At 41.6% G+C, this 12,869-nt stretch overlaps 1 protein-coding gene across 1 annotated transcript in view; it reads right to left on the reverse strand.

Annotated features, from left to right (window-relative positions):
* Window positions 1-7,510: 7,510 nt before the first annotated feature.
* Window positions 7,511-12,869, reverse strand: part of LOC115111384 (3',5'-cyclic-AMP phosphodiesterase 4D-like) — a 49,278-nt gene continuing 43,919 nt past the window's right edge. Inside the window, exon 14 of the mRNA XM_029637382.2 lies at window positions 7,511-12,714. Within this exon, the coding sequence (XP_029493242.2) occupies window positions 12,235-12,714 (480 nt within the window). The 3' untranslated portion in view covers window positions 7,511-12,234. The remainder of the gene's footprint in view (window positions 12,715-12,869) is intronic.

Raw genomic sequence — 12,869 nt, forward strand, 5'->3', positions numbered from 1 at the left:
AAGTTTAGTGTTACAGTGTGATTTAAATTTCAAGTCAATGTTGTGTGTGAGCAATCATCTCATTTATCGCCTTAACTTGCTGGCAGAACTCAGCATGTGACCTGGTTGCTGATGACATCTAGGGGTGGGGTGTGGAAGTGGAAAATGGACTGAATATCATAACAATCTGGATTCACCAAATGTTGTACATTTACATATTTACATTTGAGTAATTTAGCAAACACTCTTATCCAGAGTGACTTACATTAGTGCATTCATTTTAAGATAGTTAGGTGAGACAACAACATACCACAATTGTAACAAGTACATTTTCCTTCAACAAAGTAGTTATCAGAAAAGTCAGTGCTAGTAAAACATGTTTTATTTTAAAAATATACAGTACCCGTCAAAAGTTTGGACACACCTACTCATTCTAGGGTTTTTCTTAATTTTTACTATCTTCTACAGTACGTTGTAGAATAATAGTGAAGACATCAAAACTATGAAATAATGGAATCAGGGAGTACCCAAAAAAGTGTTAAACAAATAGCCACCCTTTGCCTTGATGACAGCTTAGCACACTCTTGGCATTCTCTCAACCAGCTTCATGAGGTAGTCACCTGGAATTCATTTCAATTAACAGGAGTGCCTTGTTAAAAATTAGTTTGTGGAATTTCTTTCCTTCTTGATGTGTTTATCACATGCACTCTCCGGTGCTTGAGGTCGTCAGGCTGCTCATTATTACACACAACTGTCACCATCGTTACGCGCTTCAGCGCCTCATCAGACTCACCTGGACTCAATCACCTACCTGATTAACTTCCCTATATATGTCACTCCTTTTGGTTATTTTTCCTAGGGGTTATTGTTTCTGTTCCGTTGTTTCTCTACTTGTGTTTCTTGTTTGGTTCCTTGTGTTATTTATTATTAATGTCACTACCTGAACTTTCTTCCCGACTCCCAGCATACACGTTACAGCGTTTGAGCCAGTCACTTGTGTTGTGACAAGGTAGGGGTGGTATACAGAAGATAACCCTATTTGGTAAAAGATCAAGTCCATATCATGGCAAGAACAGCTCAAATGAGCAAAGAGAAATGACCATCTATCAATAATTGAAGACAAAACATTTCAAGAACTTGATCTTGAACCATCAAGCGCTATGATTATAAAGGCTCTCATGAGTACCGCCACAGGAAAGGACGACCCAGAGTTACCTCTGCTGCTGAGGATAAGTTCATTAGAGTTACCAGCCTCAGAAACTGCAGCCCAAATAACTGTTTCACAGAGTTCAATTAGCAGACACATCTCAACATCAACTGTTCAGAGGAGACTGCATGAATCAGGCCTTCATGGTTGAATTGCTGCAAAGAAACCACTACTAAAAGGACACCAATAAGAAGAGACTTGCTTGGGCCATGAAACATGAGCAATGGACATTAGACCAGTGGATTCTGTCCAAATTTGAGATGTTTGGTTCTAACCACTGTCTTTTTTAGACGCAGAATAGGTGAATGGATGATCTCCGCATGTGTGGTTCCCACCGTGCAGCATGGAGGAGGAGGTGTGATGGTGTGGGGGTGCTTTGCTGGTGACACTGTCAGGGATTTATTTACAATTCAAGGGCAACAGCATTCTGCAGCGATACGCTGTCCCACCTGGTTTGCGCTTAGTGGGACTATCATTGGTTTTTCAACAGGGCAATAACCCAACACACCTCCAGGCTGTGTAAGGGCTATTTGACCAAGAAGGCGAGTGATGGAGTGCTGCATCAGATGACCTGGCCTCCACAATCACCCGACATCAACCCAATTGAGATGGTTTGGGATGAATTGGACCGTAGAGTGAAGGAGAAGCAGCCAACAAGTGCTCAGCATATATGGGAACTCCTTCAAGACTGCTGGAAAAGCATTCGAGGTGAAACTGGTTGTGAAAATACCAGGAGTGTGCAAAACTGTCATCAAGGCAAAGGGTGTCTACTTGGAAGAATTTGTTTAACACTTCTTGTGTTACTACATGATTCCATATGTGTTATTTCATTGTTTTGATGTCTTCACTATTATTCTACAATGTAGAAAATAGTAGAAATAAAGAAAGACCCTGGAATGAGTAGGTGTGTCCAAACCTTTGGCTGGTACTGTATATTTTCCATAATTCTACAGTGGGAATTGTTGATACTGTATGTTGTCAATTTTATATTCTGTATTTACTAAATATATTTTGAAACTAACTATATAGTTGTTTTCCACTGACATCGTAAAATCTGAATTACAGTATCATTCTTACAACAATATTGATATTGTTATGTTATCCCTGTGTTTCATGTCTCTCTGTGCCAGTTTGTCTTGTTTTGCCATGTCAACCTTCATTTTTCCTAGCTCCCATCTTTCCCAGTCTCTGTTTTTCCCTAGCCCTCCTGCTTTTGACCCGTCTGTCCTGACATTGAGCCTGCCTATCGCCTGGTACTGTTTGGAATCTGACCTGGTTTATGAATGCTCGCTTGTCCTCAACCTGCCTTTTGCCTCCCCCTTTTGCTAATATCAGAGCTCAACCATCTGCCTCCTGTGTCTGCATTTGGGTTGCACATTGTGCCCTTATAGTTTCCGTGATAAGACCGATTTTCAGGATGTCTCATGGTCTGACAAACACCGCTCTAGCTCAGACACCTTTCACTGTAGTTGCGGAAGGCCGTCATTGGCAGATACGGTGAATTGAGACGCATCAATGCAACAAAAAAAAACATATCTTTAGTTTAAATTGACAGATTTTGATGGATTTTTTTATTATACTAATTCGGTTTCTGCGGTGGTGTGGACATCGCCTTTAGGGATTTTAAACCCTGTGTACTTAGTGTAGTTTGTAAATCCAGATTCCAAGATGGCGTAGCAGTTGGACGTGTGTTTGTCTTGTCCCATGTTAATAGTCTGTAAATATATATTTTTTTCCCCGTTTTGTTTTCAATCATATTTTAATCTCACTTTCCACCTACAAACGAAATATACTTTCCTGCAACCTGCCTCGCCCAATGTGGTACGGATCTGCTATTTTTTTTATACCTTATAACTGGAACCTCCATCAGAAGCTAGCCAGCAAAATAACTAATAGTCATTGTTAGCCACTGCTTGCAGTCCTCACCTTTAGCTCGGACACCAGCCAGCTTTAGCTCGGACAATTACCTGCCAGTCTGCACAGCGCGATATCAACCCAGAGGATATCGGACTGCTTTTCTCTACCACATCACCGGATTCCTGCCGCTAGCGCCGGACCATCACACCGGCTCATCGCAGCTTCTAGCTGAAACCGAGTGGCTACTGTTGGATAATGCCTCTGTCCCGAAGCAAGCACCAGTTAGCCTCGATCTCACACAAATTATCAAGGAACCTACCAGGTACAATCCTAAATCCGTAAACATGGGCACCCTCAAAGATATCATCCTGACCAACTTGCCCTCCAAATACACCTCTGCTGTCTTCAACCACGATCTCAGCAATCACTGCCTCATTGCCTGTGTCCGTAATGGGTCCACGATCAACCGACCAACCCTCATCACTGGCAAATGCTCCCTAAAACACTTCAGCGAGCAGGCCTTTTTAATCGACCTGGCCCGGGTATCCTGGAAGGATATTGACTTCAGGCCATTAGTAGAGGATGCTTGGATGTTGTTTAAAAGTGCTTTCCTCGCCATCTTAAATAAGCATGCCCCATTCAAAAAATGTAGAACTAAGAACAGATATAGCCCTTGGTTCACTCCTGACTTGGCTGCCCTTGACCAGCACAAAAACATCCTGTGGCATACTGCATTAGCATCAAATAGCCCACCCGATATGCAACTTTTCAGGGAAGTCAGGAGCCAATATACATAGTCAGTTAGGAAAGGCTAGCTTTTCAAACAGAAATTTGCATCCTGTAGCTCTAATTCCAAAATGTTTTGGGACACTGTATAGTCCATGGAGAATAAGAGCACCTCCTCCCAGATGCCCACTGCACTAGGAAAGGCAAGGAAACACTGTCACCACCAATAAATCTACGACAATCTAGAAATTCAATAAGCATTTTTCTACGGCTGGCCATGCTTTTCACCTGGTAGGGCTACCCCTACCCCGGCCAACAGCTCTGCACCCCCCGCAGCAACTTGCTCAAGCCCCCCCCCCCCCTCCCCCCAATGACTAGCTCATTTGGGTCACCAAATACTTCTCAGATAGAGTTCAGTGTGTCAAAATGGAGGGCCTGTTGTCCTGACCTCTGGCAGTCTCTATGGGGGTGCCACAATGTTCAATTCTCGGGCCGACTCTTTTCTCTGTATATATCAATGATGTCGCTCTTGCTGCTGGTGATTCTCTGATCCACCTCTACACAGACGACACCATTCTGTATACATCTGGCCCTTCTTTGGACACTGTGTTAACAAACCTCCAAACGAGCTTCAGTGCCATACAACACTCCTTCCATGGCCTCCAACTGCTCTTAAATGCTAGTAAAACTAAATGCATGCTCTTCAATCGATTGCTGCCCGCACCCTGAATATGTGGACAACTACAAATGCCTAGGTGTCTGGAGAGACTGTAAACTCTCTTTCCAGACTCACATTAAGCATCTCCAATCCAAGATTAAATCTAGAATTGGCTTCCTATTTCGCAACAAAGCCTCCTTCACTCATGCTGCCAAACATACCCTCGTAAAACTGACTATCCTACCGATCCTCGACATCGGCGATGTAATTGACAAAATAGCCCCCAACACTCTACTCAGCAAACTGGATGTAGTCTATCACAGTGCCATCCGTTTTGTCACTAAAGCCCCATATACTACCCACCACTGTGACCTGTATGCTCTCGTTGGCTGGCCCTCGCTACATATCCGTCGCCAGACCCACTGGCTCCAGGTCATCTATAAGTCTTTGCTAGGTAAAGCCCTGCCTTATCTCAGCTCACTGGTCACCATAGCAACACCCACCTGTAGCACACACTCCAGCAGGTATATTTCACTGGTCACCCCCAAAGCTAACACCTCATTTGGCCACCTTTCCTTCTAGTTCTCTGCTGCCAATGACTGGAATGAATTGAAAAAAGTCACTGAGGCTGGAGACTCATATCTCCCTCATTAACTATAAGCATCAGCTGTCAGAGCAGCTTACCAATCACTGCACCTGTACACAGCCCATCTGTAAATAGTCCACCCAACTACCTCATCCCCATATAGTTATGTTTTTTCTCTTTTGCACCCCAGAATCAATACTTGCACATCATCATCTGGACATCTATCACTCCAGTGCTAAATTGTAATTATTTCGCCACTACGGCCTTTTCATTGCCTTACCTCCCTAATCTTACTACATTTGCACACACTGTATATATATATTTTTGTTCTATTGTGTTATTGACTGTACGTTTGTTTATTCCATGTGTAACTCTGTGTTGTTGTTTTTGTCACACTACTTTGCTTTATCTTGGCCAGGTCGCAGTTGTAAATGAGAACATGTTCTCAACTATTTAATAAAAAATAAAAAAAGCTTTCCCTATGGTTCAGTTGTTTAAGCTGGTCAGCTTTTCTAATTAAACAATCCTGGAGATGTGGACATGTGCACAGTGGACATCCCAGTCTGGTATTGCAGTTCATATAAAATGTTTAATTTGATATTATGTTAGAGGCTGTATCAACAAAATAGTTTTATGTAGCCTACAATATTCCTGCAACAAAGATCCTCTTCTCTGAAAAGGTCATTTTTGATGGGGATCAATTTGACATATTACTTGACATGGACAATGCACATTGATCTAGAGGAAAAAGAAACGCACACCTAATTAGGCAAGGTGCTGGCTAGCGAAGTGGAAAACTAGAAAATAAAGGAGAGCCGCACACTTTAAGAGCTCAGATGCAAAAACGTTACATCTTTGCATCTGAGTTCTTAAGAGTGTGACGCTCTCCTTTATTTTCAATGCACATTGATCAACATTTCTGTAAATATGCCAGATTTAACCAGCTAGGTAGTTGTAGTCCCTGGGTAGGTAGATAAAACATTTTAAAAAGTATAGTAAACATTTAATAAGCATTCATTCTACAGCTGCACTGCCGACTACAATATATACCCTGAGCAAACAGAAGATGGCACTACTAAGCCAACAAAGGTCTGCTTGTCTGAAAAGTTCATATGGACATGTATTTTGATTATACAGTAGCACTCTCCAGACCCCTGCTTACCCTATATATACCACAGGAAGCTTCTGAGGGGAACGGCTGGAATTGAGTGAATGGAATGGTATCAAACACATGGAAATCATGTTTGATACAATTCTATTTATTCCGTTCCAATGATTACTATGAGCCCGTCCTCTCCAAATAAGGTGCCACTTGCAGCCTGTGACTTATACCCTGAGCAAACAGAAAATGTCACTGCTCATATGAATGGAATCTGTCTTTTTTTTTTTTTAACTGTCTGTATCTGGTGTGACCACCATTTGCCTCATGTAGCGCGGCATTTCCTTTGCATAGAGTTGATCAAGCTGTTGATTGTGGCCTGTGGAATGTTGTCCCACTCCTCTTCAAAGGTTTTGCGAAGTTGCTGGATTTTGGCAGGAACTGGAACACACTGTTGTTCACGTCAAGCATCCCAAACATGGTCAATGGGTGACATGTCTGGTGATAATGCAGGCCACGGAAGAACTGGGACATTTTCAGCTTCAAGGAATTGTGTACAGATCCTTGCGTCAAGAGGCTGTGCATTATCATGCTGAAACATGAGGTGATGGCGGCGGGTGAATGGCACGACAATGGGCCTCAGGATCTTTGTGCATTCAAATTGCAATCAATAAAATGAAATTGTGTTCATTGTCTGTAGCTTATGCCTGCCCATACCATAACCCCACCACCACCATGGGGCAAACCGCTCACCCACACTAAACCATTCACGTGGTCTGCGGTTGTAAGGCCGTTTGGACGTACTACCAAATGATCTAAAACGACGTTGGAGGCAGCTTATGGTAGAGAAATTCACTTTCAATTCTCTGGCAACAACTCTGGTGAACATTTCTGCAGTCAGCATGCCAATTGCAAGCTCACACAAAACTTGAGACAACTGTGGCATTGTGTTCTGTGACAAAACTGCACATTTTAGAGTGGTCTTTTATTACCCCCAGCACAAGGTGCACCTGTGTAATGATAATGGTGTTGAATCAGCTTCTTGATATGCCACACTTGTCAGGTGGATGGATTATCTTGGCAAAGGAGAAATACTCACGAACAGGGATGTAAACAAATTTGTGCACAAAATTTGAGAGAAATAAGCTTTTTGTGCGTATGGAACATTTCTGGGATATTTTATTTCAGCTCATAAAACATGGCACCACCACTTTACATGTTGCCTTTATATTTTTGTTCAGTGTATTTCTGAATCTGTCATAATGACTAACCAGTCATCATCCCTGCTCCAAGCCAACTTCACTTAAAGATTGTTAGAATCATCATCATCATCACAGACAGGCTTATCTTTACTAAATAAACTGTACAAGTTCCTATATAATGACACAGACCAACGGGTAGGCAGAATCAACCCATGCTTTTATTTCATCTGTTGCATATAAAAACATTTTTTCTTCAGTTTTCTTTTTTTTTACTGAAAGTTTATGATCTACAGTGCTATCCAATAGACTGCAATTAACAAGGAATCCATTAAAATAACTTTATATTGTCTTGTGAAACTTCCAGACAAGTTGGCATTCTAAAGACATAACCCAAAAATAATTGTCCTGAAGACCTTTTTGAAGTTACAGTTTGTGTGTTACAGTTTGTGTATTTCTTTCATCCCATAAGAACACAAAATGAGAAAAGAACCCACCGCTTCCATTGGTCCAGGGCTGTTTAGAATCTACAGTATGCGTGTCAAAATAAGAGTCCCCATCGAAGGATGTGTTTTTAGGATGACACCCCCCCTTACACCCACCCCACCTCACTCCATAAGTACTAGCCTTCTCCTCTTTAAGCAGAAAGATGACACCCCCCCTTACCCCCACCCCACCTCACTCCATAATTACTAGCCTTCTCCTCTTTAAGCAGAAAGATGACAGTGGTTTTGGATATTGCATGTGGTATGAGTGAACGTGCTTGCCAAGCATGGCTGAGTAGCACATCGTGAGTGTTTCAGCCTAAATAAATGCAGCAGTGACTGAACACGTGGATGTGTCTCTACGTCTTGGTGCTTCACAACCCTATAGGATCCACTGTCCCCACAGATCCAGCCTGGCCCGAGTCGACCTGGAACTCCACAGCCATGACCTCCATTTTCAAACTTGACAACAGAATGTGTAGCATGTGCTGCCTTTTTTTTTCCATGTTCACATAATATTTCTGATTTGGCTGTGAAGGAAAAAGGCAACATTATTTCATGAATTCCTTTCACAACTCGAGGCCATTGTCTGGGTCAGGTCAGCTCAAACCACAAGACTACCTAATGCAGCAAACGAGGAGAAGAAAAATAACAGAGACACTAAAACATGGCATGTTGAATTTAAGGCACAGCCCATGGGCCAAGGAACAGCTTCCTCTAAAAAACTATTTGGCTTTCCCCTGTCCTCCTTCGCTCTGAGCAAGCTTCTCAGTTAACCAAAACCAATGGATCATTTTACACTGAATAAGTATGTGTAATAAACATTCTCTCAACAAGAGGTACGCAATACAGCCACACCATCACCATAAGGGATGATAAGAGTAAATCATTTACAACAAACAGCATCATGATGAGAATAATAATAATTATAGTATATACAACACAATAAATATATGTTTGTAAACAGAGATACAACCAGATAAGCGGTATTATGGTAAGGTCATCGGGTGAGGATGGAGAAAAACAACTTGGCACAAGAACATAAGAATGAAATAAAACATTTCAAATTACACACTTCTTTTCAAATAAGCACTCTAACAATTCTTGAATTTTTTATACTGTATGTACATATTTAGAGAAAAAAAGCCTATTTGGGTATAGTAACTGGAAAGCCTGTACAGCGGTCTATGCTACAGCGAGAGCTTGACTGTACCGCCTTTATATGGCAAGAAAGACACAACTAATACAAAAATATATCAATAAATAATAGCATCAATTGTAATACCAACAACAATAGAAATGTGTAAAAGAAAGTCTCTTGGCTGAAGTGTAAAGAGTCTTGTTCAAGCCCAATGAGCACGTGAGTTTTGGCGAGTTTAAATTTAAAAAAAAGTGAAGTAGTGAGATATGAAAACATCAAGGCATTATCTATAGCCGACTTGTCTTCTTATGAGACCACTGTACCATGGAGCTGATTGTCTTGTGTTCTTGGTCAAAACAAACAAATCCAAGGATAGTGTGAGGACAATGACAGAGGGTCATGAACAGTCAAAATTATGTTTTAAATCAAACTGGATGATATTTGGATGAAACCAAATCAAAATACAATGATCAGAAGTATGAAAAATGACTGTTGCTTCTACATTGAAAAAGTTTGGGTCCCCTCCCCCATGTCAAACACTTGGATTCATGATTATTAAAGGGATAGGGTGACATCACCCTAACTCTAATTTTAACACACCAACGGTAACATGATATTCTCTTGCCTAATTTAAATAAGTACCGCCTTGTTACCAACATTTTAGAAAGAGTGTTTGCGGAGGGGTTTGGTTTATATAGCTACTCTACTGTTGCCAAATTTAGACTGTAGGGTGTCAGCAAATATAATTAAAAGTCTACACTATTAATCTATGGCAAAGATACTTATATGTCTCCCATTTCATCTGTGTCTGGTGTTAGCTAGTGGCTAGCTAGGTCTTCATCTGTGTCTGGTGTTAGCTAGTGGCTAGCTAGGTCTTCATCTGTGTCTGGTGTTAGCTAGTGGCTAGCTAGGTCTTCATCTGTGTCTGGTGTTAGCTAGTGGATAGCTAGGTCTTCATCTGTGTCTGGTGTTAGCTAGTGGCTAGCTAGGTCTTCATCTGTGTCTGGTGTTAGCTAGTGGCTAGCTAGGTCTTCAGACAGCATGGAACAAAAGGGGGGAGGGTCGAAACAAAACTATGAGTCAGTTGTCATGTCAACACATCTGTCAGTGCTGCTGTGAACCGCATCACAAGAGACATGCCGAATGGGAGATTAAAATATGTACATCATTGATGCAATTTCAATGTTGTTTGAGTTGCTTGTGTTTCACCAAATCTGCTTGAGATGATTTTACTGCAACACTGCTCACTGCATTCAAGTTTCATGACAGAGGCCTTTCTAAGAGCTGTCAATCAAGGCAAACTCATGAATATTAGCTCCTCACCTTAAAACTTCCTGGTAGTTATTTGTTTGTTGTTGAACATTTCTATCCCCCCAAATATTATGAGTGATATCTTAGTCACTCAAAAGGCTATTTTACATGGGAATCAGAATGGCTGTGAATGCTAATGTATGAAAACATCAACCATGAAGTGCATTGGAAAATATTACTGACCTGCAGTAAGGGCTGTGGACAATTCCATTTGAAGTAAATTCAGGATATGAATTGAAATTCCTATTCAAGACTTGAAAAGAGCTATTTATTTTCAATGAGGAACTTTCAATTATTGAACCGGAATTGATTTGTTTCTTATTAGCACTCACAAATGTTGCTGTAATAATGACTGTCACTGTACATATTTCAGACATCTCACAAAGCTATTACTTTATCTGAGGGATTTGAAAGATTAATCTCTGTGTTTATTATTATTGAACTATTATTCAATAAATTGCGTCCCGAATATGAAATCGAATTGACCACCTCCCTACACCACAATCAGGAAATGGAGACATGATTGACAAGTAATAGGAAATAAGTTCACCATGTGCGTAGCACAAAAAGTGTCGCAACCCACCAAATTACCAAAATTCTATTATAACATTGCTATAGGTATCAAACCCCCCATAGACTTCCACAGTACAGCAGAGTGTGGTGACATCACCTCTGTACACTTGCAGCACTCCAATGCAGCACTCCAATGCTTCTAACAAGCATTGCATTGTAAGATGACATGCGCTCATATTTACTGCAGGCAACAATAAGTAGAACTTCAAGGATTCTTTCTGGTCAGTCAGACAAAAGGATTTCATTCAACGTAAAGTCAAGTATGTGTCAACATGTGTCATGTTTTTCTTCAGGGAAAACGATCCTTGAAATGATTGTTGCACGATTATGACAACCGAACATGGGGACAGTGTTATGGGAGTAATAGTGTAAATGCTTTTTGATAAACGTGCAATCCCAAATCAAGCCCTAGCACCTACCCTTTAGGCACTCCTGTAGATCTGAGAGGATTGGATTTGCTAATATCTATCCAATCCTCTCAGATCTACTGCGTAGAGGGTAGGGGCAAGGGCTTGATTTGTAAGTCTGAGAATACTCCCCAATACTCCCCCAAAACAATAAAAAGTTACCCTTTTACACACAGAAAAGCAGTGGCAGATGAGGCATTTCTCATCAACAGTTTTCAAGTGCCTTTCAAATGTTTTCAAAAGTCACTTTTTTTTTCTTGGTTAACAAAAGTAGAATCTACAATAGATCTCCATGTTATGTATGGTACGATACAAAAACTCTATCGAGGTTAAACCGAGCATTAGAGCTGTAAGATCTTAGCCTTTTTAGTCAGGTTTTCAAGGAAGACTTCAACTTCAGAAAAGTGTCTTGATAAATTCCCACAATGCATTTTTCTCTCAATGTGCTGCAGCGCCTCTCTCCATCGTGACGTGTCCTGTTGGGATTTCATTCATCCAGACCACACAACAACGTAGCGTGTTGCTTTGCTGATAAATACAAACAACTAAGAAAAACAGACACTATAGTGACTTCTGAAGAATGGGCACTTAATAACACACAGAAACACCGCCATTGGTCAGCCAAGGCTGAAAGGAGTAGAGATATACTGTATATGAACAGCATGAAACACACTCTAATCTCTAATCATAATCCTTAATGTAACTTCAACACACTAGGACTAGGTTTTGAAGTGAAATAACACACAGACTACTCCGGTACAAACGGGAATGGAAAAGAGTTTTCCTGAGTGCAAAAAAGTTGTAGAAGTACCAATGGGTGTGTCTGAGAAGCTGACCAAGGATGAGGAGGGAGGAGTGGCCAAGGGGTGAACAGCGTGCGCTTTGGAACCCTAAACATAAATATATAAAAAAAATAACAGACATAGTCCATAAATCCCCCAAAATACTCTAGAAATAATCATCTCTGGTTACTAAGAAGAAAAGTTTAGTTGCAGTGCATACACTGCTATGTATCGGCTGGTTTCTCCTCGCCCTTCTCTTCCCCTTCCTCCCCCTCCTCTTCCTCCTCCACTACACAAGGTTGTGATGAAGAGGACTCTCCCTCCACTTCCTCTTCCTCCTCCTCCCCCACCTGTTCGTCCAGTAGTATCTCTGTTGACTCTGAGTCCTGCGTACAGAGTGTTTTTGAGTCACTACAACTGTTCTCCTCTTCTTCATCCTCTTCCTCGGGTTGACTGCCACTGTCCTTCTCCGTGTCTGATTCCCCGTCCTCCTCCAGGGTGAGTTCAAACTGAAACTTGTCCCCTCCAGGGGGACGGCTGCCGTCCTCAGGCTCGTCCAGGGTGGGTGAAGGGCTCTGGGGGATGGTGCTCTGGTACCACTCCCTGTTGTCCTCCAGAGTGTCCAGGATGTCCTGAGCGTCAGGGTGGACCAGGTCTGCCCATGTCTCCCATAGAGGGTGGACGATGTAGTCAATAAAGCCCACCTGGAGAGAGGACAGAGAGGGTTAGGGTTAGTGAAAAACAATAGAAAGGATTTGTGTGTGTGCGTGTGTTTGGTGTGTGCGTGTTGTTTGGGGTTGTATGAGTGTTTTGGTGTGGTTTGTTTCAAAGCAGAGTGAGTGTTTCAGTCCTTGTGCGT

Source organism: Oncorhynchus nerka, linkage group LG27 (assembly GCF_034236695.1).
Source record: "Oncorhynchus nerka isolate Pitt River linkage group LG27, Oner_Uvic_2.0, whole genome shotgun sequence".
Classification (NCBI taxonomy): Eukaryota; Metazoa; Chordata; class Actinopteri; order Salmoniformes; family Salmonidae; genus Oncorhynchus; species Oncorhynchus nerka.